The 27214-nt window shown below is 62.2% G+C and overlaps 2 protein-coding genes across 10 annotated transcripts in view; one reads left to right on the forward strand and one right to left on the reverse strand.

Annotated features, from left to right (window-relative positions):
• The window catches only part of ARHGEF11 (Rho guanine nucleotide exchange factor 11), a 106696-nt gene extending 92679 nt beyond the window's left edge, over positions 1-14017 (forward strand). For 6 of the 7 annotated variants that reach the window (XM_075907975.2, XM_075907970.2, XM_075907972.2 and 3 more), the window contains 17 exons: positions 1416-1603; positions 1736-1882; positions 3124-3203; positions 3592-3717; positions 4700-4817; positions 5243-5421; positions 5508-5583; positions 6195-6362; positions 6508-6595; positions 7418-7525; positions 7801-7883; positions 8187-8420; positions 9024-9368; positions 10195-10287; positions 11885-12141; positions 12464-12646; positions 12879-14017. In XM_075907975.2, the coding sequence (XP_075764090.2) occupies positions 1416-1603; positions 1736-1882; positions 3124-3203; positions 3592-3717; positions 4700-4817; positions 5243-5421; positions 5508-5583; positions 6195-6362; positions 6508-6595; positions 7418-7525; positions 7801-7883; positions 8187-8420; positions 9024-9368; positions 10195-10287; positions 11885-12141; positions 12464-12646; positions 12879-13034 (2629 nt within the window). In that variant the 3' untranslated portion in view covers positions 13035-14017. The remainder of the gene's footprint in view (positions 1-1415; positions 1604-1735; positions 1883-3123; positions 3204-3591; positions 3718-4699; positions 4818-5242; positions 5422-5507; positions 5584-6194; positions 6363-6507; positions 6596-7417; positions 7526-7800; positions 7884-8186; positions 8421-9023; positions 9369-10194; positions 10288-11884; positions 12142-12463; positions 12647-12878) is intronic. The other variant, XM_075907976.2, reaches the window with a different exon arrangement.
• Positions 13944-26958, reverse strand: LRRC71 (leucine rich repeat containing 71). Of its 3 annotated transcripts, none has more exons than XM_075907978.2 (16): positions 26840-26958; positions 25916-26034; positions 25333-25458; positions 22113-22253; positions 21308-21383; positions 20764-20838; positions 20337-20405; positions 19756-19915; positions 19068-19151; positions 18183-18272; positions 17677-17790; positions 16826-16940; positions 16596-16684; positions 15943-16051; positions 15259-15386; positions 13944-15082 (listed from the first exon to the last, which is right to left on the reverse strand). In XM_075907978.2, exons 2-16 carry the CDS (start codon positions 26013-26015, stop codon positions 14960-14962), a joined length of 1599 nt encoding a protein of 532 aa, XP_075764093.2. In that variant the 5' UTR covers positions 26016-26034; positions 26840-26958; the 3' UTR covers positions 13944-14959. The 3 variants fall into 3 exon arrangements, with proteins under 3 accessions (XP_075764093.2, XP_075764092.2, XP_075764094.2); XM_075907977.2 differs by having other exon boundaries at positions 13944-15124; XM_075907979.2 differs by lacking the exons at positions 13944-15082; positions 15259-15386; positions 15943-16051 and adding an exon at positions 16069-16223.
• Between the last annotated feature and the right edge of the window lie 256 nt (positions 26959-27214).

The raw sequence follows: 27214 nt of genomic DNA on the forward strand, positions 1-27214 counted from the left end.
CGGATGAAGTTTAATAAGGACAAATGCAAAGTGCTCCACTGAGGGAGGAACAATCCATTTCACACACACAATGGGAAGCGGCTGTCTAGGAAGGAGTACGGCAGAAAGGGATCTAAGGCTCATAGTGGAACACTAGCTAAATATGAGTCAACAGTGAGATACTGTTGGAAAAAAAGCAAACATGATTCTGGGATGCATGAACAGTTCTGGGCCCCCCACTATAGAAAGGATGTGGACGCACTGGAGAGGGTCCAGCAGCGGGCGACCAAAATGATTCGGGGGCTGGAGCGCATGACCTATGAGGAGAGACTGAGGGATTTGGGGTTGTTTAGTCTGCAGAAGGGAAGAGTGAGGGGGGATTTGAGAGCAGCCTTCAACTTCCTGAAGGGAGGTTCCACAGAGGATGGAGAGAGGCTGTTCTCAGTAGTGACGGATGGCAGAACAAGGAGCAATGGTCTCAAGTTGTGGTGGGAGAGGTCCAGGTTGGATATTAGGAAAAGCTATTTCCCTAGGAGGGTGGTGAAGCACTGAGATGGGTTCCCCAGGGAGGGGGTGGAATCTCCATCCCTAAAGATGTTTAAGTCTCGGCTTGACAAAGCCCTGGCTGGGTTGATTTAGTTGGGATTGGTCCTGCCTTGGGCAGGGGGCTGGACTTGTCGACCTCCTGAGGTCTCTTCCAGTTCTATGATTCTATGAGTGTTGTGAGCAAGACACGAGGAGTCGTTCTTCCGCTCTACTCTGCTGAGTAGGCCTCAACTGGAGTATTGTGTCCCGTTCTGGGCACCACATTTCAAGAAAGATGTGGAGAAATTGGAGAAGGTCCAGAGAAGAGCAACAAAAATAATGAAAGGTCTAGAAGACATGACCTATGAGGGAAGACTGAAAGAACTGGGCTTGTTAAGTTTAGAAAGAAGAAAACTGACAAGGGGACATGAGAGCAGTTTTCAAGTATCTAAAAGGGTGTCATGAGGAAGAGGGAGAAAAATTGTTCTCCTTGGCCTCCGATGACAGGACAAGAAGCAATGGGCTTAAATTACACCCCGGGGAGGTTTAGGTTGGACCTTAGGAAAAAATTCCCAACTGTCCGGGTGGTCAAACACTGGAATAAATTGCCCAGGGAGGTTGTGGAATCTCCATCACTAGATAGTTAAGAGCAGGTTAGACAGACACCCGTCAGGGGTGATCTAGACGGTGCTTGGTCCTGCCGTGAGAGCAGGGGGCTGGACTCGATGACCTCTCGAGGTCCCTTCCAGTCCTAGGATGCTATGTTTAGAGGTTTGTGCTCTTTGGGGGAACAGCCCCAGCCTCGTGGCAGCTGGATTGGGTGTGGGGGTAGGGGTACCACATGGGGTTCATGCGACTGCTGGGCCCAGTGCACAGCTCCAGGGAACATCCAACATCTCCCCCCTCCCCAGGAGCATCGAGTCACCTAATCTGGGCTTCAGCGCTGACTCGTTCCTCCCCCACGTGCTGGAGGATGAGCTGGGCCAGCTGTCGGACCTGGAGCTGGAGCCGGACGCTCAGAACTGGCAGCACACCGTCGGGCGGGAGGTCACGGCTCACCTGACGCAGAGGGAGATAGAACGCCAGGAGGTGATCAATGGTGAGGCCCCCTGTGGATGCGCCGTGGAGGGCGCTGGGGGATTGCAGCCCCTGGGCAGCGCTGGGGGAGGCAGAGCGTGGGCGGGAGAGCTGGCCTGCCTCTGACCCTCCCCCTCCTCCCGCCCGGGCCCAGAGCTCTTCGCCACCGAGGCCTCTCACCTGCGGATTCTCCGAGTCTTGGACGGCCTCTTCTACCAGCGGATGAAGAGGGAGGGCCTGCTGTCACGGGAGGAGCTGGGGCTGCTCTTCCCCAACCTCCCGGACCTCATCGACATCCACAGTAAGATGCTGAATTCCTGACCTCTCCTTGGGCCCATGGGCTAGAAATCCCCCGGCCTGGCTCTTTAGGGCTAGCTGCCGCGCCGTGGAGTTTGCACAGAGAAGAGGGCGTCTCAGAGGACCCCGGGGGAAGAGGGGGAGGGCCCTGTCTGCGGGGCTGTACCGCTTTGATCTCGGTCTGGTAGCCGATGAGCTGCAGGCGGTCTGGCGAGCTGCTCCGGTGTCTCTTCTCGCGACTCTAGGGTGCATCCACACGGCATGCGGGAGCCCAGGTCTGCAGCCTCGGGCTCGCAGGGCTGAAAATAGCCATGGAGCCGCTGCAGCCCCAGCCCAGTCACAGACAGCCACACGGCTGCTTTTAGCACTGGCGCATGGGAAGCGACTGTCTAGGAAGGAGTCCGGCAGAAAGGGATCTAGGGGTTACAGTGGACCACAAGCGGAATACGAGTCAGCAGTGTGATGCTGCTGCAAAAAAAGCAAACAGGATTCTGGGAGGCGTTAACAGGAGTGTTGTGAGCAAGACACGAGGAGTCATTCTTCCGCTCTACTCTGCGCTGGTCAGGCCTCACTTGGAGTCTTGTGTCCAGTTCTGGGCACCGCACTTCAAGAAAGATGAGGAGAAATTGGAGAAGGTCCAGAGAAGAGCAACAAGAATGATGAAAGGTCTAGAGGGAGCTATGAGGGAAGGCTGAAAGAATTGGGTTTGTTTAGTTTGGAAAAGAGAAGATTTGGGGGAGGGGGGAACATGATAGCAGTTTTCAGGTATCTAAAAGGGTGTCACAAGGAGGAGGGAGAAAATTTGTTCATCTTGGCCTCTGAGGATAGAATAAGAAGCAAGGGGCTTAAACTGCAGCAAGGGAGGTTTAGGTTGGACATTAAGAAAAAGTTCCTACCTGGCAGGATGGTCAAACACTGGAATGAATTGCCCAGGGAGGTTGTGGAATCCCCATCTCTGGAGATACTTAAGAGTAGGTTAGATAAATGTCTATCAGGGATGGTTTAGACAGTACCGGGTCCTGCCATGAGGGCAGGGGACTGGACTCGATGATCTCTCGGGGTCCCTTCCAGTCCTAGTATTCTATGATTCTGTGTCCCTGGATCTTTGGACCCACTGCCGCTGGATTGTAGGTCAGTAGCTCTCCCGGGGAGGGGGTGCTGCCTTGTTAGAACAGGGCGTGTTTCATTTCTGTCTCCTTTCCCTCCCTCCCCTTTTACTTGTCCCCTCCCCATATCCCGGTTCAGATTCTCTGTCGGAATCCATGAAGAGGCTCCGAGAAGAAGGACCAATCATCAAAGAGATCGGGGATCTCATGCTTTCGCGGGTAGGGCCAGGGGAGCAGCCGGGGCGGTGGGTTTGGGGGTCTCCTCTTGCCCCCTCTCCTGATGCAGGAGACCCAGGGCCGTGCGGTGAAATGAAAAGACGGCACGCTCCAAACCAAGGAAAGGAAAGACTGTGTTTCACCTGCCTTGCAATTCCCCTGCGGGACTTGCTGCCACTGGATGGGGGCGAGGCCGAGAACGTAGCAGGGTTCCAAGAAGGACTGGCCATGGATTGGGATAGTTCCTCCAGCTGCTGCAACTGGGGCCCAGGGATGAGATCCAGGGCTTGCTGGGTCTTTGGGGGGCCCAGGGCAGTGCCGAGGGCCATCCCACTGAGCTATGGTGGAGGCCGACGGCTCAGCTCTGGCCCTTTCTCTTTCCCTGCCCCAGTTCGACGGGCCGGCACGAGAGGAAATCCAGCAGGTGGTGGCCGACTTCTGCTCTTACCAGTCCATCGCCCTGGAGCTGATCAAAACCAAGCAGCGCAAGGAGACCCGCTTCCAGATCTTCATGCAGGTACCTCCTGCCCCCCTCTCCCTGGAGAGCCCCACTGGCCTGTTCTCCCCCCATCCTCACCGGCTGGGCCACCGGGCATCTGCCCCTGGCCTGTTCTCCCCCCATCCTCACCGGCTGAGCCACCGGGCATCTGCCCCTGGCCTGTTCTCCCCCCACCCTCACCAGCTGGGCCACCGGGCATCTGCCCCTGGCCTGTTCTCCCCCCACCCTCACCAGCTGGGCCACCGGGCATCTGCCCCTGGCCTGTTCTCCCCCCATCCTCACCGGCTGGGCCACCGGGCATCTGCCCCTGGCCTGTTCTCCCCCCACCCTCACCGGCTGGGCCACCGGGCATCTGCCCCTGGCCTGTTCTCCCCCCATCCTCACCGGCTGGGCCACCGGGCATCTGCCCCTGGCCTGTTCTCCCCCCATCCTCACCGGCTGGGCCACCGGGCATCTGCCCCTGGCCTGTTCTCCCCCCATCCTCACCGGCTGAGCCACCGGGCATCTGCCCCTGGCCTGTTCTCCCCCCATCCTCACCGGCTGGGGCACCAGGCATCTGCCCCTGGCCTGTTCTCCCCCCATCCTCACCGGCTGAGCCACCGGGCATCTGCCCCTGGCCTGTTCTCCCCCCACCCTCACCGGTTGAGCCACCGGGCATCTGCCCCTGGCCTGTTCTCCCCCCATCCTCACCGGCTGGGGCACCAGGCATCTGCCCCTGGCCTGTTCTCCCCCCATCCTCACCGGCTGAGCCACCGGGCATCTGCCCCTGGCCTGTTCTCCCCCCATCCTCACCGGCTGAGCCACCGGGCATCTGCCCCTGGCCTGTTCTCCCCCCATCCTCACCGGCTGGGGCACCGGGCATCTGCCCCTGGCCTGTTCTCCCCCCACCCTCACCGGCTGGGGCACCAGGCATCTGCCCCTGGCCTGGCTCTCCCCAGCCCTGTCTCCCCCTCCACTCGGTGGCTGCAGCGCGACCTCTCTCCGTCTCCCCCTGCCCCAGGAAGCCGAGAGCAACCCCAAGTGCCGGCGCCTGCAGCTCAAGGACCTGATCATCTCCGAGATGCAGCGCCTGACCAAGTACCCGCTGCTGCTGGAGAGCATCCTCAAGCACACAGACGGTACAGGGGGCGGGGCTACTGCCTGGCGGGCAGCCACGCCCACCAGAGGGGGCGGGGCCGGCGTGCTCGCTCTGCAGGGGCCCTGTGGAGCAGGGAGGTGCGGGGAGCTTGCCTTGCGGACGCCCGCCAGGCCCCGGTTCTGCTGGTGGGCAGGGCGTGTGAGCCACCAGCCTGGTCTTCGCCCCCTGGACTCAGCAGCAGCCCTTCCTCCTGGCCCAGCTGGGCTCTGACTCAAGGCAGGACCCTGGGCAGGACTGGGTGGGCACCGGGGAGCCGACGCGCCATCTCCCCCCGAACAGTGATCCCGACGGGGCCGATCCGGCTCAGTTCAGTGAGGTGCAGCCGCTCACGGGCGTTTTGCCCAGGCGAGGGAGAGCGGGACCGCCAGCCCCGCCCCCATCCTGACGCCCTGGCTCCGCCCCCAGGCGGGACCCCCGAGCACGAGAAGCTGGGCCGCGCCCGTGACCAGTGCCGGGAGATCCTCAGGTACGTGAACGAGGCGGTGAAGCAAGCGGAGAACCGGCACCGGCTGGAGACCTACCAGAAGCGCCTGGATGCCACGAGCCTGGAGCGGGCCAGCAACCCGCTGGCTGCCGAGTTCAAGGTACCGCCGGCAGGGAGCGGGAGCCGGGGGGCTCTGTCGTGGGCGCCCCCATCCCCAGTCACTCACCCTGCCTTCTCCACCCCCAGAACCTCGACCTCACCTCCCGGCGCATGATCCACGAGGGGGCTCTGAGCTGGCGCATCAGCAAGGAGAAGACCGTGGGTAGGTACCGCCCAGCAGGGCCCCCGGCTGGCACATCCCTCTGTCCTCAGGCTCCGTCCCCCCAGGGCCCTCTCTGAGGAGCTGAAGGGGGTAACTCCATTACCTGCTAGCACTAGAAGGCTTTTATCCACGGGGGGTCTTCCTGATCACGCACTTCTTAACTGGCATCTGCCTCTTGGGCTTCTGCCGTTCTGCCCCCGATGGGGTGAGCTTCCCGTCTGCCCGACTGGCCCCTCGAGAGCCTGGGGGCAGGGGGAGGACCGGAGGTGGGGGGGCAACAGGGCAGAACAGAGCTTGTGGGTCTAAAGGGGGGGGGCTTGTCTCCAGGTCCATGTGTGGCTCCCTCCCGTCAGCCCTGCAGCGGGCGCCCCTGAGCCGCTAGGCCCGGCTCTCTGAGGAGCCCATGGGAGTTAGGCGCCTGAGTGCTTTTGACCTCCCGTAAGAATCTGGGGCCCTGGGGGGTTGCAAATCCCTGTCTAGGGGCAGGTCTGGCGTGTGCCTTAGTGCTCGGGCCAGGCCGGCGCCATTGGGGCAGCCTGGCTCCGGGGAGGATCGGGGGGGCTGGGGCTGTGAGAAGCGAAGCCTTTGAGACGTGTCCCCCTCCCCCCCAGATCTGCACGTGCTGCTGCTCCAGGACCTCCTGGTGCTGCTGCAGAAGCAGGACGAGAAGCTGGTGCTGAAGTGTCACAGCAAGACGGTGCAGGGCTCCTCGGACACCAAGCAGACCTTCAGCCCCGTCCTGAAGCTCAGCTCCATGCTCATCCGCTCTGTGGCCACCGGTAACGAGGGGCCGGGCATGGCGGGGGGGCCTCTTCCCCCTCTGGGGCACGGGGAGGGGCCAGCGCGGAAGCCGAGTCCTGGAGGCTGGGGGGCCTGTGGGGCCCGGACGTTCCCTGTAGCAGCCCCTCTCTCCTCTGTGCGCAGATAAGCGAGCCCTCTTCATCATCTGCACCTCCGAGCTGGGGCCCCAGATCTACGAGCTGGTGGCGCTGACGCCCTCGGAGAAAAACACGTAAGGGGGGGTGGGGCTGTGGGAAATTCCTTGGGGCGTCCGGGGGTGGGAAAATCCGCACGCTCAGGTGACTACCACGTCCTGGGGGCTGGGTGGCAGGGGATGCTGATTGGGAATGGGGGGGCATGGGGCTGGCTGGACAGGGCTGTGGGTCAGGAGTGAGGGCTGCTGAGGGGGTGTGGGGCTGGGTGACAGGGCTGTGTGTTGGGAATGAGGGGTGCTGGCAGAGCTGGGGGGGCACCGGGCTGGATAGCAGGGGCTGCGGGTCAGGAGTGAGGGGTGCTGGGGGGGCACAGGGTTGGATAGCAGGAGCTGTGGTTCAGGAGTGAGAGATGCTGGGGGGGGTTGTGGGGCTGGGTGGCAGGGACTGTGTGTTGGGAATGAGGGGTGCTGGCACTACTGGGGGGGCACAGGGCTGGATAGCAGGAGCTGTGGTTCAGGAGTGAGAGATGCTGGGGGGGGTTGTGGGGCTGGGTGGCAGGGACTGTGTGTTGGGAATGAGGGGTGCTGGCAGAACTGGGGGGGCACAGGGCTGGATAGCAGGGGCTGTGGGTCAGGAGTGAGGGGTGCTGGGGGCGTGGGGCTGTATGGCAGGGGCTGTGGGTCAGGAGTGAGGGGTGCTGGCGGGCATGGGGCTGTATGGCAGGGGCTGCAGGTGGGGAGCGAGGGGCATTGGTGAGCTGGGGGCTAGAGGCCTGCCCCTCAGTGCAGCCCCTTCTCGGTGGGGACGGGGGGGCGCAGAGCCGGCGCCCTCATGTCTGGTGCCCAAGGAGGCGGCTGGCGAGCGCTGGGGCCGTAATGCCCCCTCTCCTCACCTGGCAGGTGGATGGAGCTGCTGGAGGAGGCGGTGCAGAGCGCCATGAGGAACGCCCTCTCCCCCCCCAAACGCAGGGCCCAGGAGCTGCCCATCCACAGGCCGGCCCCGTCCAGGTGAGCGGAACCGCCCCGGGGCCTCGCGGCAGCCTCCCCAGGGAGAAGATGGGGGCACTGGGGTTGTGGGACCTGGAAACAGCCCATCAGGACCCTTGGCTGGGCCCCGGGGGTCTGGTGTGGGAGCCTCCGGCCGGCCGGTGGGCGCCAGCGTCCCCCCTGGGCGGAGCAGTCGGTCGTTCAGGCCCTGCCCCGAGGGCGAAGTGAAGCCTCCGGCCGAGTCGGTCCCATCCAGGCCCCGGCAGCTCGTCTGACTCGTCTCTTGCCTCTGTCAGCCTGGTGCTGCAAGACCCCGACGTCTCCCCGATCCTCTCCCACGCCAGCAGCGCCGGGGCGGAGGCGGAAGAGGTCTCTTCAGGTGAGCTCCCCTCCCAGCCAGGGCTCCCCCAGCCCCCCGCCAGCAGCTGCCAGCCCCCTGCTGCGACGCCCGCGCAGCAGCCCAGGGTGAGGTGGCGTCTCGTGTCGCAGCCTCGTGGGGCGGTGAAGGGAACCCCCCGTGGGGAGATCTAGGGGTCTGACCAGCCCCACGCCAGGACCCCAGTTCCCTTGTGCTCTCGTTTCTCTCTGGTCCCCCTGTGACGTGCTGGGGGTCAGCCCCCTCCTTCCTGGGCCTGGATCTCTGCCGAGACCCAGACCCCGCCCGTGATTTCGCCCCGCCCAGTGGACGACAACCCCCCCGAATTCCTGAGCAAGGAGGCGCTGCCGGAGGAGCCGGAGGCGGAAGGCAGCGAGGAGGAGGAGGAGGCAGAGGAGGTGCCGGCGGGCCCCCGGCCGGCAGAGAGTTCTGCAGAGTTAGATGAAGCTGGAGCGTCGGAGCGGCCGGGGCCCGGATCGCCCCTGTCCCTCCCCGGGCTCGTGTTCACCGAGGGGCTGGCTGAATCGGCCCTGGAGGACGGTGAGTGAAGGCTGACGCTGGCCGTGGGCCCGTCCCTGGGGAGACGGGGGCAGCTGCTCCTCTGCGCCAGAACCAGGGTTGGATCCGCCCGTCTGCCAGTCGCCCCGTGTCCGGGCTCTCCGCGCGGCCGTTGCTAGCCCCAGTGCAGACATGGGAGCTGGCGAGGCTGAGGGGGGTGGCTGAGCTGGGCTAGCAGGGGCTGCGTGCCAGGGGTCTGGGGCATCAGCCAGGCGGTGGAAGGGGGGATTCACCCACTGCCCAGCTCTAGCTAGTGCTGCCGGTTGCTTCCCTTTGCCACGTCTGTCGGTGCCCCCCAGAAATCCGTGGCCAGGAGGTTGCTTAGAGTCACTGACCCCTGCGGGGAGACGGGCTTCTCCGTGGTGCTCGCAGTATCCCCTCAAGCCAGCTGTTCCCAGACCCGCCCCTTCCGCAGGGCCCCGGGAGACAGAACCAGACCCGGGCTCCCATTGGGAGAGGGCTGCAGCGCCCCCTCTGGCTGAGCAAAGAGGTGCCTGTGTCCAAACCAAAGCCAGCCTCCCGCCAGCCCTCTGGGGAGAATTCCCTGCCAGGGCCCAGCCTGCTCATGTTCTCTCCCCTGCCTAGTGGAGAACCTGCGGCACCTGATCCTGCGCAGCCTGGTGCCCTGCCGGGATCCTGAGGACGACCTGACGCCCACGCCCTCGGTGGCGGGAGGAGTCGTGCAGAGCTGGGACTCAGCACTGCCCAGCCAGGAGCAGCCGATGGTGCGGGGTGAACCCATCGCGACCCGGGCTGATCTCACGGGCCAGACGCCCAGCGACGGGACGGAGCCGGAGCCAGCAGGTCGGCCAAGCACGGGGGACGCAGCTGAGACGGGCTGGAGTTCGGATGGCAGTCAGGAGGGGCCCCAGGAAGCGGAGCAGCCCCTGGCTGCGGAGGGGCAGGGCGGCTACAAAGTGGTCCGGAAAGGTAGGGGGAAGGCAGGGCCGGCGTGGGGGGGAGGGGATGTGGTTCCTCTCCAGGCTGCAAGAGCTGTTCCCTGCTGTTCCCCCGGGACCCTCCTCTGCAGGGTTTGGCTACCAGGACAGCAGGCACTTTGCATGGCCATCCACTGGGATAGCGCATGGGACCCAGCAGGCTCCTGTCCCCGGCCCTTCACTTCCCCTTGGTCCAGCGGGGGGTGGCTGTGTTAGGCGAAGGGCTGGGAAGTCAGAGAGCCCCAGGGGAACACACCAGCTACCGACCACTTAGACCAGTGTTTCTTAAACTTTTTAAGACAAGGAACATCAGACAATATATTTTTTTAATGAGGAACACCGAGGATTTTTTTTGTCGAGGAAAAAAAAAAATGGGGGGAGGGAGGAGAGTTATTGAGCAAAGAAAAAAAAAAAGTCTCCTGCCCCTTTAAGGGCAGCCATTTTGAACTCTGTTCTCCGCAGCACACGGAACAGTTTAAGAAACACTGACTTAGACTCTAACAGCCGTGGGCCATCGATTAAAACATTAACCCTTGGGGCCTGCCGCTGGGATCACGGGCCCCGTCATGCCGGTGGCTGGCTGGGGTGCAGCCTCTCGTTCTCTCGCTGACTCCCGGCCAGCCTCGCGTGCCCGGTGACTTGCATGAGCTCTGCCCCCCTTGGGCTGCTGCAAACCCTCTGCTCTCTCTGCCTGGGCATCTGGCACAGCTGGTGATTGGGTTCTGAGTCCTTCAATCAATCATTTCTCTCCCTCCCTTTTCCCCCTCCACCTTTCCTCTTCCTCCCTCCCTGCTCTTCTCTCCGGCCTCTCGGCACAGCTGAGGTGGAGGGCGCTAAGGATGCCACGCCTTTGGCAGACAGCAGCCAATCAGAAACTGAGTTGCATGAAGGAGGCGGAGCTAATGTAGATGGTAAAGACAAAACCAACCCCTTTTTCCTCTGGGGCCCTAGGAAAGGGAAAGGCAGGTGGATTGAGAGGCTGCGGGGCGGCCGGGAGGCAGGACTCCTGGGTTATCCCCAGCCCTAGGAGGAAGCCCGGGATTCGAGCCGGGAGAGTCAGACCCGGAGAGCCCCGCGTGGCATCGGTAGCTGCGAATATCCGCATCGACCCCCGTGGATTTGCAGGGCTCTACAGACCTGCTGTGCAAATGGGCAGGTCCTTCCTGGTCTGCTCCTGCCATCGTTGTTTGCTTGCGAGGGGACTGTAGGTCATGGGGGCCAGGCACAGGTGTGCGCCCCCTCTCCACCACATGTAAATGGCCTTTTTGCTGCCCTGCCCCCAGCTCTCCTGGCCCAGAGGAGTCCCTGCTCCAAGTAATAGACTTCAATTGACTTGGTACGACATGAGTGTTCCCTGTAATCTGAGCCCTTGGGCAGCCACCCAGGAGAGATTCAAATGCTGCCCGGCTGATTGGCAGAGCGCTCACAGCCGCCAGCAGGTGTTTCTCCTGGTGGTGCACATCCGCACAGGCCTTGGTGCACGTAAGAAAATTTATTCTGCCCCTGGATGGAAAAAAATTAGAGGGAACACTGCCATGCGATGTTTGGAGTTAAAAAGCTAGCACGTCTCCGTGAGCGTGGGTTCAGCGTGGGCTGCCGGGGCTCAGACTGGAGCCGGGGAATTGTCACAGAGCAGCTCTGTTTCAGTGGGGTCCCGCAGGGCACGGTTCTTGGCTGTGGAATCACTGACAGGGCTCTGTTGAGCTGATCCAAGAGACGGTTAAGCGGAGACTTGTTCTTCACGGCTAGAGCAATCGGCCGAGGGCCGGGGCGGATTCTCTGCCACTGACCATTTTTGAATCGGGATTGGAGATTCTTCTAAAAGCTCCGTTGAGCTTCATTTCGGGGCCGGGCTCTGGCCTGGGCGAGGCAGGTCACACAAGCTGGGTAGGGCCTCTGCGACTGACTGGATGTGGCTGCAGGGGAGGGAGCTGCATTCTGGCTGAATTTTCAACCCTGGCTGCGGAAAGTGAAGCACCACGCTCGGCGGTCACTGCCCCGGGGGTGCCGTGGCAGGAGGGGTGTCACATCAGGGTGCTTGTCAAAGGCTCAGAGCTTCCGTCCCCCGCCTTTTGAGGCTGCATAATTAATCACCTGAATGAATAACGGGAGCCCGCTTCGCTCTCCAGTCGCTTCCCCAAGGAGGCCGCTCGCATCATCCCCATGTGGCAGGTGGGGAAACTGAGGCAGGTGGCCATACAGTGACTCAGCTTGGGGTCGCCCGGCAGGCCCACGACAGAGCTGGGGTTAGAACTGCTGAGTTCCTGTCCGGCGCGCTCTCCACTAGGAGATGCTGCCTCCCAGTTGAGGCCCCGTCTGTTGAAATGGGGATGGGGGGGCTGTTGAAAACCTTGCCCCAGGAACTGGAACCGGAAGGGCTAACGGGTGGACTCGGTATCCGCTCCGCAGCCCCGTGATGGCAGTGAGCTTTGACCCAGGCTCTGTAGGTTTCTTCTGCAGCACAGGACTCGTGGGCTAAATGGCTTTTCTCCCCCCTCCCCGTCCCAGGGAATTACTTCTACATCAGCATGCCTGCCAGCCCCGCAGAGTCCTCCACGGAGCCCCCTGCCCGCGAGCTTCCAGCGAGCCCCACGGAGCAGCCCCACAGCCCGCCCCAGCCTGCCCTGAGTTCCCGGCAGCATGGCCAGGGCGGCCTGGATGGGGTCCCACCCCCTGAGCCTCCCGCCCCCAGCCTGGCGATCCAAGATGTCGACATGATCTTCCGGACGATAGAACAGCTCACGCTGAAACTCACCAGGCTAAAGGTGGGGGGGGAGGAGCTGTCGTTGGGAGGCTGCTAAGGGGTCTTGCCCATTGCGAGCCAGGACTGGCTCTGCCCGGTGACTGCGCAGGGAGAGAGCTGCAGCCGGTGCCCTGAGGGCATTGCCTGGGGAGGTGACTTAGACCCCTTGCTGGCACCTGCAAAGGGCCGGGGCTGAGTGAGGAGCCTGCGGGTGTCGCCTTAGTGGGTGGGGGGCCAGGTGAGACGGGGCTGGGGCATGCTGGGATGTGCGGTGCTCTCCCCGTCTCTGGCACCAAGACACCGGCCCGTGCCCATCAGCTTCTCCCCCCGCTTGGCTCCTGCAGGACATGGAGACAGCCCATCGCGAGCTGCTGCAATCTCTGGGAAGAGGGTCGTCCGAGACCACCCCAGTGGGGGTCACCACGCTGGAGATGGGCCAGTGGCTGGAGTGCCCCCCCACCGCTGCCGCTGACTGCTGCCTGGCCCCGGCCCAGCGAGGCTGCGGGCCCCAGCGGCCAGCGAGCCCGGTAGGTGGAAACATCGTCGGTTCCCAGTCGTGCCCCCCCTTGCACGGTTCTGGGCCGCTCCGCTTGCCATCAGGCCAGGGGCAGGGCCAGGACGCAGTGCAGGGGGGCCTGCTCCCGTGCCCGCTTCTTCCCCAAATCCTCCCCCACCTCGGTCCCTTTCCCGGCTGTAGCCCAGGGTCTGGGTTGCTGTCCCTCCCTCCCTCTCAGTCCTGCCGCTCTGCCTCTGTTCCAGGCTGCAGAGCCCTCTCAGAGGAACCTCCCCAAACAGCTGCCCTGCGTGGGGGCAGATCTCCCCAAAGACGGCTGGGAAGCTGATGCAGCGGGGCCCTCCCTGGGCTCCCCCAGCCTGCGGCGGACCCCCTGGGCGGCAGGGCAGCCCGAATGTTGAGCCAGGCCCGTGGAGGCTGCGACTGGAAGCTCGGCACAGAAGTGGACCCCGCGGGGAAGCGCATGTTCGTTCCGGCTGATCGGTGTCTCCTCCTAGCCACGGGGCAGGGGCCCTTTGCTGGGAGAGCGCGTGCCCGTCCCCCCGCATGCTGCCTGCCACCGGCGGGCCAGGCCCCTCCGCTGCCTCCACCTCTCTGCTCCCCCGGGCCAGCGCCACCCAGTACACGAGAGCTGGAATATAGTCTGTCAAATGCACTTTCTGTTTCTCCGCGGTGGGGCCCGGCCGCCCGCTCTGCTGATCCGATATAAATATGTATGTATGTGCATTGGATTCTTGTAAATACCTGGACTTCCCTGCCACCCCATGGGCCATCACCACTATCCCGCTGCCCTGCGGCCCCGTCCTACCACTAGGGTCCCTGTGGCATCTCGCTGGGTCTCCCCCGGCCCTGTGAGGGGGCAGCACGTGCTGTGGGCATTAGCTGGCCCTGCTCCCCACTCCCAGGTCAGCCAGAACTGCTGCCTTCTCCCTCCAGCGGCCACTGCTCCCTCTTGTCAGGCGGAGGCTCCTCTGTCAGGGCTGCCTGGAGAGCGGCAGGATCCCCAGGGTGGGCTGCTGGCTGGGGCCACAGGACAGCACCCGGCTCTGCAGAGACAATCAGCCAGCCGGAGGGGTCGGAGGCTGCGCTGGGTTCGGCTTGGCTGGCCCCAGGGACCGACACGGCAAAGCTCCCATCAGCTGCTGTGGCTGGAGGGAGGAGCTGGGAGGGCCCAGACTGAGACCCCCCCCCATCACAATCAGCTTTTGGCTAGTCTCAGGCTGCTGCTGCGTTGTCAGACATCAGCCCCCGGCCCGGTCCCTATATACACGTGTATGTATATAGACTAGCTAGAGGACTGATGTTCCCTGTTCCATGGTGTATAATCGGTTTTATTTTCTTCCCTTTACTGGTAAAGATTTTTTTTAAAGAAAAGTGAAATATTCTTCCCTTGCTGGCGTGCGTGTGATCCTTCACCGGGGGGGTCTCGCTGCCCGGCCGTGCTTGCTTTCACCCGCTGCCGGGGGAGAGACTGGGTGTTGTGTTCCCAGCCAGCGAGCCAGAGCTCTGGAGCTGTTCTCCGGGGCCAGGCTGCTGGGGTAAGTGCCATGGCCAGAGCACAGACGGGGCTGTGGTGGGTTGGGGGAAGAGAAAGCAGGTAGCGGGGGGAAGTGCAGGTCACCCCGGCGGGATTGTCTGGGGGCTGGCGGACACGACCCGATCAGCCCAGCTCCAGCCCATGGGCTGGGAGACGTGGGCGACAGGCCCGAGTGAGGAGGGGCGGCTGGCCTCAGTCCCTGTGCGCCCTGGGGAGGGGGCGTTGCTGCACAGGGCCTACGCCGAGCTGCGGTGCAGGCGAGAACAAGCCCTCTGCACTGGGAGCCGCCCCCAGCAGGAGCTCCCTTCCGCGGGCACCCAGCATACTCTGCCCTGCCCGCCCCCGGGCTGAGAGAGCAGGACAGGAGACCGGGGGGCGCCGGGGGAGGACTCAATGCTCCAGCCAGCACAGTGCGCTTGGGACTTTCAGTGGTGGGTCAAGGCCTCCATGCTGGAGACCAGACGGACCTTCCCTTCGAGCTGCCCACTGCCACAGCCCAGCGCGTGGAGCCCTCCCGGGTGAGCGAGGGGCCCTGCCCGCACCCCGGGCAATGCCCAGCTGCCTGGCTGGCTCTACGACAAGAGAATGCTCCACCCCAGAGCTGGCTGCACCAAAGCTATTCAACAGCAGGGTGGAACAGTGACAGGCTGGCCTGGGCCAGAGGAGTCAGGAATCCTGCAGAGAGGGGACGGGCTGCCTTGGCCTGCCGGGAAGCACTTGGCCAGTGCGCTCCAGGGCCGCAGGACTCCTGCCTGGAGGGGGGGCCCCCTCCGGGCCCCCTCCAGGCCCCTAGCTGGCTGCAGGCAGCTCGTCGTCCGGCGCCTTGGGCTGCTGCCTGAGGATGGGGTCACGTGGCAGCATCAGCTCCTGCAGCTTGGCAAAGGTCGTGCTCTCCTCGGGGAAGTGGTTTTTCTGAAAGGGCAGAGAGGGGGTCGGGGGAGCAGAGAGGAGACGCTGGGGGAGATGCTCCCGCTCCAGCCCCCCTGCTCGAGGGGAACGCTGGGAACACCGCCCCGCGCATGGCTGGGGCTGGACAAGGGTCCGGGCCAGACACAGCTCCCACCGCGACGCAGGGGTGTGGTACTCACCCCCAGAGACAGCCGCAGCAGGCCTGTGTTCCCCTTGGCCCCGGCCGCGGCCCCGGCCTTGCTGGCCTGCTGCTGGCTCTCCATGGCCGCCAGGAAGCCTTTCAGGCCCTGCTCGGTGATCTGGTTCCCTGGGGGAGGGCAGATGCAGATCAGTGGCCAGTTTAAACTTGGTCTCCTGCCTGGGCCGCTGTCTGGGACCTCAGCCAGGGCCTGTGCCCACTGAGGACACTGGCACCCCTGCCGCGAGGCAGAGGATCAGCCCCTTCGACAGGTGGGCACCGGGCTCAGGCCACGCCGGCATCTCCTGCGCTGGGGGGATCCAGCCAGCAGAGGGAGCCCACGAGCCACGTGTCAGGAGGGTGAGTTACCAGGCGGGGCTGTGTGGAGGCCTTGGGGGGGGGGGGGTGCTGACCTGCTCCGGCCTGGCTGGGGCCGCAGGAATGAGGAGCTGTGTAGGATGGAGGGGTGCCAGGACGGGGGGCTGCCTCCCCATCCTATTGGCACAGCTCTCAGCCCGGCTCGCTGGCCATGGCACGAGAGGTCAATAGGACCAGCACTGCTTCCTCCTGAGCATTTGCTGGGGGGCGGGGGGTGCTTGCTTGCCGCCACTCGGGGGGCTTGCCCTGCTGGCGAGATGGCGCGTCCCCAGTCCCCCCCCCTCCCCCGGGCCCCGCGCCCACGTACTGGTGAGGTTGAGGTTGATGAGCACGCGGTTGCCTGGCAGAAAGACCTTCCCATCGTGGTGCTCGGCCTGTTCCAGCAGCGGGTTCACGATCTCGGTGGGCTCTGTCGCCTGGGTGCAGAGAGCGTTTCACCATCCAGCGGGGCCCAGCACGGCCCCTGGGAGCCACTCGGCAGGTGGCCCCCGCTGTCTTGGCACAGCCCGGGAGAGGGGCAGGCAGTCAGCGGGGGGGTCAGCTCATTGCTGGCCCTGATGGGATGGCTTGGCTGGAATCTTCTGGTGCCTAAGGGAGTTGGGAGTAGGGATCCCATTGGTTGCCCTCGGGCAGCAGGCTCCTTACTCCTCTGAGCCCCTTGGACAAATCCAGCGTTTGTGCTGAGCACTTAAGTCAGCTGCCCCTGGGGTGGGACTGGGCCCAGCCACTTAGGAGTGGGAGTGAAGCGCCGTGGGTCCCCCCGCAGGAGGGGGGCTGGACCAGAGGCGTGACCCCTGCGAGTGACCAGGAACCTACTCTGGCTCTTGGCCCAGGCGAGTCCTGCACCTCTAGGCGAGCGGCAGCACGCGCAGGGCCCCTCGCTACGGGCAGGGGGCGCGTTTCAGCGACCCCGGAGGACACTCCAAGCACTGTGTCCCGGGCTGGCCAGGGCTCCCTCACCTCCACCTCCGGCAGCAGGCTCCGCTTCTCCTTGGCGCTCACCTTGATCCCCTTCCCTCGAACAACTTTTTGCTCCGGGGTGGAAACCACTAGAGGGAGGGAGATGCCCAGAGGGGGTTAAAGACACACGACTGATGGCTCTGCCAGGCCAACAGCTGCAGGCGAAGCTCTGGGGGCCCAGGCGCCTGGCTCAAGGAATACGAGGGGGTGGGGAGGGAATTTCTACTCACGTTTCTTGGCTTGTTTAGCATCTTCCTTCTTCGCTGGCGCTACGGCGGAGCTGCTCACCGCGCCCCCAGCACTGGCAATACCCACCTGAGCTTTTTCCTCTTTCTTCAAAAGGTCCTGGAAGGAAGATCCCGGGCCCGGAGGGGGCGCTGATGGGCAGGCTCGGCAGCTCCCTACAGCAAGCCCTCGCCCTTCGCGGTGGAGGCGTCCCTGACACCGCCGCAAATGGCGAAATCCGCGAATCCTGGGGGCGGGGGGAGCGGAGCAAGGGCTCCGTTTTCCTGCAGCTCCTGGCTGCCGCGGGGAGTGTGCAAGGGGGCTACAGCAGGCTGCCCTGAGGCCACATCCCCCCCCCCAGGCTAGGGGATGGGGTACAAAAGAGCAGAGTGGTGGTAGGAAGGGGCGGAGCTTGGGGATGGGAGAGACCCACGAAGGTCTCCTGTACCTGTTGCTGTTTCCGGCTCCTCTCCAGGCCTGCCTTTGGCCCTTCCCCCCCAGCCTTGTGCAGCACAACCAGCGCCCAACCCCGCACAGCCCTGGGTGAAGGAAGAAGGGACAGGAAAGCCCAAGGGCAGAGCTGGGAAAAGAACCCAGGAGTCCTGACCCCCAAGGCTCTGCTCTAGCCACAAGCTCCCACACCTGCTTCAGAAATGAAACGAGAACCCAGGAGTCCTTAAGGGATTTTCACCACACGCAGGGAGCCTCTCCCCCCGAGTCCTTACTAAGCGGAGGATCTTTGGGAGCTGCTCCCTGTGGGGCTGACCCTTTGCTCCCAGAGACCATGGACGAGCCTGGATCCCAGAGTCCCTGCGAAGAGTTGGGTGCCCAGCCCGGTCCGGTCCACACCCCTCACCTTTTTCTTGGAGGCGCTCTTGCTCAGTTTGGCTGACTGCAGCTTGTCGATAGTGGTGCTGCTGACGAGGCTCGAGGGACGGTCGCTGCTTTTGGCTTCGGCATGTCTCGGAGGCTGGAACAGACCCAGAGGGACTTTAGTCCAGATATTGACACCATCGGCTGCTCTACATTCACTGCCTTCGGGACTAAGTCGAGCTAACCGCTCCCAGCATGGGGCATTGGAGCAGAGGACTCTCAGATTACAATGTGAGCTGATGGTGCGAGGCAGTAGCAATAGTAGCTGTTATCCTCCAGGTGGCTCTGAAAGTAGGGGGGGATACAGCACACACCAGGGTAAATTTTATTACCCTCCGGGCCCTGGTCCATGCGGCTCGGAGTTTATCATGAAGTTTGGCCTGCGGGAAAGAGATCAGTCGCTAACCCCCCCCCCCAGAGCCCTTGGCGTGAACTGGGGTGAACTCTGTCGCCCTCCGGGGGGTGCACACGGCCTGGCGGTGACCTTACCGACCGGGACCGCTCCTGGGATTCCTTCTCCAGTAGGAGTCGCCTCCGCTCCACGACTTCGGTGTGAGTTAAAGCGAAAGGCCCCAGAACCTAACCCAAAGCGACGGCGGAGTCAGTGTTGCAAAGTCTCTCTTGACAGTCGCTTATCCCACCCCGGGGTGTGGCAGTCTGGGGTCCTGGCACTTCCATCCCTGTCACTTCTGTGACCCCGACCGAGCTCGCCGATGTTACAGCAGCCTGAGGCACAGAGGTGCTGGGCACCCACTGAGCATGCTCAGCCAATCAGGATCAGGCCTGAATTTCCCAGCTTGGGTCCTGCACTTAAAGGGAAGTGGTGGGGTGGGCCCATGGAGTTGACTCTTTTGAGTCCTTCGCACGGGGAGGGAAGTGGCTGGGACCCAGGACCAAACGGGCATGGGGCAGGCAGCAGACTCTCAGGGGATCCGCCCCGGAGCATCCTGGTGCAGGTCATGCCTGGGCTGCGTTAGAGCAGAGCTGGAGGGGGGAGAAGAGCTGCACTTCTGCTCTTGGCTGAGGGCTGAAGAAGAGTTTTACACTTTAGAAATCCAGCTGGCTGACTCTGTGGACAGCTGGCGAGCTGGGAGTGCGGGCTATTGGAGTCACTGTGCCAGGGGAGCCTGGGACTTCGGCTGCTTGCAACTGTGAGCACACGTTCAACTCAAATGCCTTGTGGTGGGTGGGAGAAAAGCTCTTTGAAGAGCCACATCCCCTGGCCTCCAGAGAGAGAGCTCCCGGCGCACAGCTCAGAGTCCTTTCCTGATGCTGGAAAGGGCAGGAGCAATGGGCAGTGCACAGGGCGGAGAGGTTTTTAAAGGGCTCCGCCACCTCCTGGGCTAAAGAGCAAAGGCCTTTCCCTGGACTCACCTCTGCGAGTTTGAGCGCCCCCTGGTCTCTGATCTGATTGTGGGCCAAAGACAAGCACAGCAGAGAGCGGTTCAACCGCAAGCCCTGGGGGGAGCGGCCAGATGCAGCCATGGAAGGAAAGGAAAACGTCGCCAGGCACGAGCAGTGACAGTCCGAACCCGCCCTCCGGCCAGGCCAGCCTCCCATTCCAGCTCCTCCCACAGAGCCCAGTGCCCACGCCGAAGGGGAGTTTGTCTTTCCACAGCCCAGCCCATCCTTTTGAGAGATCACTGCCCGGGCTCAGCCTGAGCTGGGCTCCGGGAACGCCCAGGGCTACGCAGTGGGTGGATCTCGCATCCTGGATTGGACTGGACTGGCAGGAGAACATGCAAAGCTCCGCCCTGTGCAGTTCAATTTCTTCAGCTTCCCTTTGCAGCCCCAGCCAGTAAAGGCTCCTCAGTGCCATCTACGACGGAGCCGGGCTTGGATTGGTTTGAAAAAGCTAGCAGCAGGGCTAGGTTTGGCCCCCGCCTCTCCTGAGTCCAAGCGCAGGGCTGTACCCACAAGGCACCATCCCGCATCACATGCCCCCCTCTTTCCTGGGCAGAAGATCCAGGCATGACTGCCCTAGTGGCAAACACCAGTCCCCGCTATAATGCTCTGAAGCGGCTCATGCCCCCATGTCACGCGCTCGTCCCTGCGTCCTCACCTCGGCAAGGTAGCCGGCCCCCAGGTCCGTGATGTGATTGAAGCTGAGGTTCAGCGACACCAAACTCTTGTTGCAGGACGTCAGCGAGGAGAGGGCTTGGCCGATCAGCTTGGCGTGGGCGTCGTCGATGTTATTGTTTCTCAGCGACAGGTGAGCCAGCCTGCGGGGCCATTCAGGGAGAAGACGTCAGTTTCCGATTGGATCTGGTCAGACTATCCTGCTGTCCGGGAAAGGAAAGAGTCACCTTGGCAGTGGGGAGGGGGCTCTCCAGCACCGATCCCAGCCACGCTGGGCCTGGGCCGAGGAAGGGCAGGAGGGAAGGAGCTGGACTCTGCGTGGGCACCATGCTGGCAGGCCCAGGGCGGAGGGCTTTGTTTAGGAGAAGGCTGCAGTGGAGTCGGAGAAGAGCATCGCACAGCCCTCCTCCCTGCTCCCTCTCAGATTATCCCCAGGATCCTGCCCTCACCCCCAGTGCAGATGCAGTAACGTGCTCTCCAGTGGTCTGGAAAACCCCTTCTCTGCCCCAAACGCGCTTAACTAGAGGGCACTCTCCGGGGGCCCCTAGTTCGGCAGGAACTCACGTGCTCTCCTCCTCAATCAGCTTGTAGAAGGACCCCTCGGCTAACGGGTTCCCCTCCAGGGTTAGTGTCCTGTAAGGAAAAGCAGAAACCAGCCAAGGCGACAGAGGAGTCACTGAACCTGCTGAAATGCAGCCACCTCTGGAGTAGACCAGGGCAGCTGTTTCACAGCAACAAAGAATCACTGCTTAACAGCCTAGAAGGGCAAGTGCAGATTAGGGTCACACTGAAAAGATGGGGGGAGTTGAGGTAAGCAGCAGGCACCCCACTTGGGCCTGCCTTCTGGTCACATCTCACTGGCTCCTTCCAGGGCCGTCATGCTACCATTGAAAAAGAAATGGGGCCTCCCTTCTGAGACGGGAAACGGTGGAAGCAGCTGCCTCCCGCGCTGTCCAAGTGGCCCCATCTCTGGGGCTTAGCTCTCACTTACCTGAGAGTGGGGCAGTTTGGCAGGATAGCGAGCAGAGAGAGGAGTGTGAGATCCGTCAGGCCGACCTTCCAGAGGCTGAAAGGAGACACAGGAGCCTTAGAGGCAGCTGTGAAAGATCGCAAAGCAGTCTCACCCCAGAGGGGGAAACTGAGGCACTGAGAAGGGAGAGGCGTTGCCCCAGGTCACAAAGCGAGTCCACGGCATGGCCCATGCTCAAATCTCTTCACCAACACCCACTCTTCAAAAGCCAGTGCAAGTGGATCCCAGAATCTGAGTCCTGGTGTTTTGGGGGTCCCCAAACTAACTATGCATTTTAAAGTGCCAGCTGGGCCCTTTAGATTTTAGGTCTAAAGTGGCCCAATTGGGGCCGCAAGATCAGGATCTCAGAGAAGCAGGAGCCAATGTTCTGGGAGGCAGCAAAATGCATTAGAGGGAGGTTTGGATCCTGAGGAGTTAGGGAGCTGAAATTGCATTGTATTTTCCTTGCCCGTCTCTGGGCCCCTTCAGCCAAACAGCTCCTGGCACGGCCCAGCCACTCACTCACTGAATAGCCTGCAGATTGGCAAGGGCAGGCAGACACTTGCTGAAAACACCCAGCATTTTCTCTTCGATTTTCCAGCCTGCCAGAGACAAACAGAGATTGACTGTTTTACCGAAGGGAAGAACAGTCAGAATATGACCCCTCATCCCAGCCCTCAGGAAAGCCTTTGGCACCTGGGCAATATTCCCTCTAATTTTTTCCATCTGCATGCAGAATAAATTTTATGTGCACTGAGGCATTGTGGGTGTGCACCACCAGTAGAAACAAGGCTGCCGGCTGTGGGTGCTCTGCTAATCAGCTGAGTGGCACCTGAATCTCTTCTGGGGGACCGCCCAAGTGCTCAGCTTACTGAGCTCTTGGACCAGTATGAGTGCCAGTTTGACATGGACGGATAGCTGCCTGGGTTCTTGTAGGGCCGATGCTTTTAAAAAAAGGCAATCATGTCAATTACAGGCCAGTAACTAACTTCAGTACCAGGCAAATTGGTTCCAATTCAGGAAAAGAACCAAATTCACACACAGATGAGCATGATATGATGTTAGGGGAGAATCAATACAGCTTTTGCCTCACCACCTGTTAGAAGTCTTTGAGGGGTCTGACAAGCACGTGGACAAGGGTGAGCTAGTGGATAGAGTGTACCTGGACTTTCAGAAAACCTTTGATGAGAGAGGAGACAGTGGCAGCGGCAGCGCCCCGCATGACTGCCAGCCTCCGGTTTGAATCAGTCTCCCCCGGCTCCCCCTTCGTGTTTCATGGTGCTAGGAGGGGCCATTCGGCGAGATCCCAGGGCCCTAGCTGAGCACCTCACCACGCAGGAAGATCTCACGGACGCTCTTGGGGTCGTCGTGCTCCAGTTCGGTCAGGATGCGGGGCTGGAAGTAAGCGTACTTGCTCTGGATGGAGATGAGGCTGGCCAGGACCTCCTTCTCAGCCAGCATGTTACTTTCCTCTGCCAGACAGGGGAGAACCAGTCACTCAGAGGCAGGTGCACCGCCCAGCAAAGGGACAGGCCAGACACGACCCAGCTGCCCCTCTGGGTAAAGACCATCCCCTTCTACCCGCATGGGCTGCTCTTCGCTACACTCTGCCTTCACTGGGGCTGAGGATGCTGGGATGCACATTAACCCATCTGGGGCTACACTCCCCCCCTTATTTATTTATCTAGCGCTGCCCACCCCTAAAATGGGTGGGTCTGGAACAGTGACATTTCCCTGTGAGTCCTGCCTCCCCCTGGGCCAGCTCCTTCAGCCAGACCTCTCAGACCAGCTCCCCACAACCCAAGCCGGGACCATAACAAGCTGGGAAACATAGAGCTTGGCCTGCGTGAGGAATGAACCCTCTGATACGTTTGGGGCTCTTTCTTTGCCTGCTGGCATCTGACCTTCTAGGCAGTACTTTTCCCCCCCAGCTTTTCTCTGCGCACCAAGGACTGGGAAAGGCCTTGTTCTTTCAGTGCAAGCGGAGCCTCTCCCATAGGCAGAGGGAGCTAGGCCTTTAAGAAAACACTAACTCCTGGGAGCAGCGCACTGTTCTCAGCGAATACTCCGGCGGCCTTGGGGAACCAGCTAGGAAGGGCTCCTGTGGAAATGCCCTGGCTGGAGGTCACACTTCAGTGCCCAAGGCTGGCTATGAGCAGGGAGAACATGGGACCCAAAGAGCAGTCTGGTTGAGATGCACCGAGCGCAGAAAAAGGGTTTACACAAGAGGTTGCTAATGGGCGAACACCTATCTGAGACTATCAGAACCCAGTGTGTCCTAGCCATGATGGCATCTCCTGGGCCTTGGGGTGTGACATTTATTAACTGCCACACCCACCTACTCTTGGAGCCTGAGCATACTCCTAGGGGGGCTAGAACACACCATGCTCTGGCTATTTGGGTGGGCAAATTTTTGTTGGGGAGCCACTCCCAAGATTTCGGAAAGTGGTTGAGGGCCTCACTTTTCCATGGTATTAATAAGGACGAGCGAGGTCTGGGATGCAGGCTGGGTGCAGAAGGGATTGGGGTGCAGGAGGGAGAATGGGGTCGGGGAGGGAGTTCGGGCAAAGGAGGCAGTTTTGACCTAGGGTTTTGGCATGTGACCTAGGGTAGGAGGGGATTGTGATCTCAGGCAGGAGACTGGGGTGCCAGATCTGGGAGGGGGTTTGGGTGCATGTGGAGTAGCGGGACAGAAGCATGGGGCAGAGGGTTGGGGAAGGGAGGAGCTGAGGTGCCAGAGGCAGGTTCTCACCAGGAGACTTACCAGCCTGCCTGCAGAGCTAAAGGTTTGCAAGAGCTTAAAATGTTTCTGCCTGCTCTGCCATCTGCTTGAGTGAGTGAGCGAGCAGGAGGCAGCTCCCATTGGCCAGTGCCTGTCTAGAAACCAGCCAATGGGATTATGCTGAGGGCGGGAGTAGCGTCTGACTCTTCCTCCTCCCTTCTGGACTCAAAGAGAAAGCGCCCCACGGTCACATTTCTGCGCAGCATGTGGGGCAAGCAGGGGAGCCTGCCTGGGGCTCCCCATTGCCTCCGTGGGCCAGATCCGGTGGCTTTAGTGTTGCCAGGTGTCCGGTTTTGAACCAGACAGTCCGGTACTTGAGGGTTCTGGCCGGGGAAAAAAATTAAGAAAATACAGGACGTAGAAAATGTCCAGTATTTTCTACTTAGGTAAGTTTTATTATTATTAGGAGTATCAGTATCTAGTTGCCAACTGCCTGGCTGGTAGACACGCACGTGCTGGTGCTTCACCGGGACTGTGCATGGGACGGGTAGCGCCCCGGGATCTGCGTGTGCCTGGGTCAGTCCTGCTCCCCGCCAACCGATTCTCTCCCCCCGGCCAGCCCCGCTCCCCCCGACCACCTCCTGGCCAGCCCCACTTCCCATCAGCTGGTGTCCCCCACCCCCACCCGATCTCCCCTGCCCAGCCCTGCTTCCCACCAGCCAGTTCTCCCCCCCTCCTCCTCCTGGGCCAGCTCCGCTCCCCCCAACTCCCTCCCCGGACAACCCCGCTGCCCCCAACCCTGCCCCCCCACCAGCCCTGCTTCCCGCCCACCAGTTCCTGCCCCCAACATCCTCCCAGTCAGCCCCACTCCTCTCCCAGCCAGTGTCCCCTCTCCCCCCTCATCTGAGATCAAGTGTGTCCGGTATTTTTTTGGAAGCCACCTGATAACCCTCGGTGCCTTGGTGGGCTGGATCCGGCCTGTGGGCCGTACTTTGCCCAGGCCTGGGCTAAACAGACCTGCTGGGGGCTGTCACAGCGCTGGCCTGCCCAAGCTGGGGAACCCTTTACCCAATGGTATTCCTTGGGGAGGGAAAGAGGTTTGATTTGCTGCCTTTAATGCTTTCAAACACCTCTGTGCAGGGGAAAGGAGGCTACCGGGCTATGCGGGATGGAGCCCCTTCCTGGTACTAGAACCCCGTCCAAAGCCCTCTTTCATGTCCCTGCCTCTTCTCTCCTAGAGGCACATCTTCAGCCTGCTGGAGACAGAACCCCTGGCTTGGGCTCTGCCCTGTCCCCTCCCAGCCGCTCCATCCTTACCTGCAAGGAGCAGAGCGCTCAGCACCATGCAGGCCAGGAGCATAAACTTGCTCTGGTGCAGGGGATGGGGCTGCCTGATTCCCATCCCGGTTTGCACCCAGCCTGTTGATGGCCCCTCCTTGGCTTTAAGCTATGACATTTATTAATATCCACCCCCAAAATTGCCTTCAGGGACCCTGAGGCAGCTGAACCCTTGGGTCTTGCTTCTATAAAGGGCTAATTGGCAGAGCCTGTGCCCAAGAAATGAAATAGCGAGGCCAAAGAAAGAGACAGCGACGGGGCCTACCCCGAGCAAGGGAAATTTCCAAGTACACAGGACAGACTGGGACATCGCCCCCAAACACAGCAGCCCTGTGAGCGTCCAGCATGGGGAACACAACCAGGCCTGTGATAGGCACCATGGGCAACAAAGGCGATTTCAGCTGATACTTAGCTAAGAAAGAGAATTTACAGAGGGAGTGACCAATATGCCCGCCCTTTCCCTCTTTTGAAATCCCCGCTACTCCTCTCACCTGGCGGGAAGAGGTTAGAGATAGATGGATGCATACGAACTGTGACCTTGGGGATTTTGGTGAATCCGGCCCGGGAGCACAGTTCATTGAAATCCTGCTCCAGGATACCCGTGCACTGATATTCCTCTGTGGAAAGAGCAGAGCTGCAATCACTCCATCCAACCCACTGCCATTCCTAGAGCACCTGTCGCGCTCACAGGATAGCAAAGCATTTTACTCCAGCCATACAAGCTAGTTGCAGAGACTCTTCCTCTAGCACTGAAGTGCCTCTACTTCTGGGGTGGAGCGGAGTTGTGTCTTAACAGCGCACAACAACGCCACAGGAGCTCAGGCCAAGAAGTGAAAAACACAGCGTCCAGCAGAAACGGCGAGGGGAATTCGGTTAGCTTTGATGGGATGAGGATGCACGCATGTCTTTTGTGGGGTTAGGGACAGATTTTCTGAAGGAAGCCAGTTCCCAGGTAGCTACTTAAATAAGGGCCAGAGTTCCTGGTAGATTGACAACCTCCCCTTCCCTCCTCCCCCCCCACAGTGGTGTCCTTGCCATGAAACAGAGCGATCGGGGGGGGGGGGGGGTCATCACCTTCGCCATGTTCAGGCTTCTTAGCTGCGTTCTTTCCTTCCTCCTCAAGGTTCGTGGCAGCCGATTTATCCTTGGCCCCCCGGTCCCCTTTCTTCCCCATCGTTACTCTCTTCGGGACACTGGAGGAAAACGAGACGGGATGGGCTGGTAAGAGGCTTTCAGAGCCGAGGGCGCTGCCCTCGTGCCCCACTGGCCATATGGTTCTCCCCCCACGTGTATATTTTTGCTCCTTAATCCTTTTGCTCCCAGGGGCGAGAAACCCCACGGCCAGGGGGGTGAGCCTGCATGCGGCTGTGGGCACGGCCAGGCTGCACTGGGAAGGGCTGGGGGATGAGCCCTGGGGGCCAGGAGCGGTGTTGGGGGGCAGTCTCTGGGCGGAAGGCGTCTGGGTCCCTCTCTGGGGGGCCCGGGGTGGGGTGGGGGGAAGTCCCTCAATTAGCGGTGGAGGACCGGGGGGGGGGGGCGCCGGGCTGTGGCACAAGAGGTGACTGGTGGGAGGTGTCCCTGTAGCAGGGGTCCTGGCGGGGCAGGCCTGGGGGACCTGGCCGGGGGGGGGCTGGATGTTTGGGGGGGGGTCCCTGGCTGTGGGGGGGGCAGTCTGGGGGGGTCCTGGCGGAGGAGGCCCTGGCAGTGGGGGGGGGTTCCAGGCTGCGGGGGAGGGGGCCGGGGGCAGTCTTGGTGGGGGGCCCTGGCGGTGGGGGGGTCAGTCTGGGGGGGCCTGGCTTCGCTGGGGGGGCCTCGGCGGGGGGGGTCAGTCTGGGGGGGCCCTGGCTGCGCTGGGGGGGTTCGGGGGGGTCGGGCGGGGGGGGGGGGGGGGTCAGTCTGGGGGGGCCCTGGCTGCGCTGGGGGGGGTCTCGGCGGGGGGGGGGGGGGGTCAGTCTGGGGGGGTCTCGGCGGGGGGGGGGGGTCCCCGCGTCGCCCCACCTGAGCGCAGGCGGCGCCGCCGGCTCCGAGCTCGGCCTCCGGGCCCCGCGCGTGTCTCCATGGCAACGCGGGCGGGGCGGCCCGAGGGGGCGGGGCTGTGTCTGAGCGGGCGCGCGGCAGCCCCGCCCCCCAACTCTCGCTACCCAGCGTTGCCATGCCAACGGGAAGGGGGGGGTGTCCAGGTCACTATGGTAACCTCCAGTGTGACCCCCCCCCCTTCGCCCCGGGTGGGTCTCCCCCCGCCCCGGAGCGCGCACACCGCACATCCCCTGTGCCCGTGGGGGGGGGTCCCCAGGGGTCCCATCACCCTTAAGCCATGGGTCAGCAGCGCCATGGACCCCCCATGTGCGACCCCAGCGGGGCCGGGGGAGGCCT

The sequence above is a fragment of the Pelodiscus sinensis genome, chromosome 22 (genome assembly GCF_052426305.1).
Source record: "Pelodiscus sinensis isolate ZL-2025 chromosome 22, ASM5242630v1, whole genome shotgun sequence".
NCBI classification, from domain to species: domain Eukaryota; kingdom Metazoa; phylum Chordata; order Testudines; family Trionychidae; genus Pelodiscus; species Pelodiscus sinensis.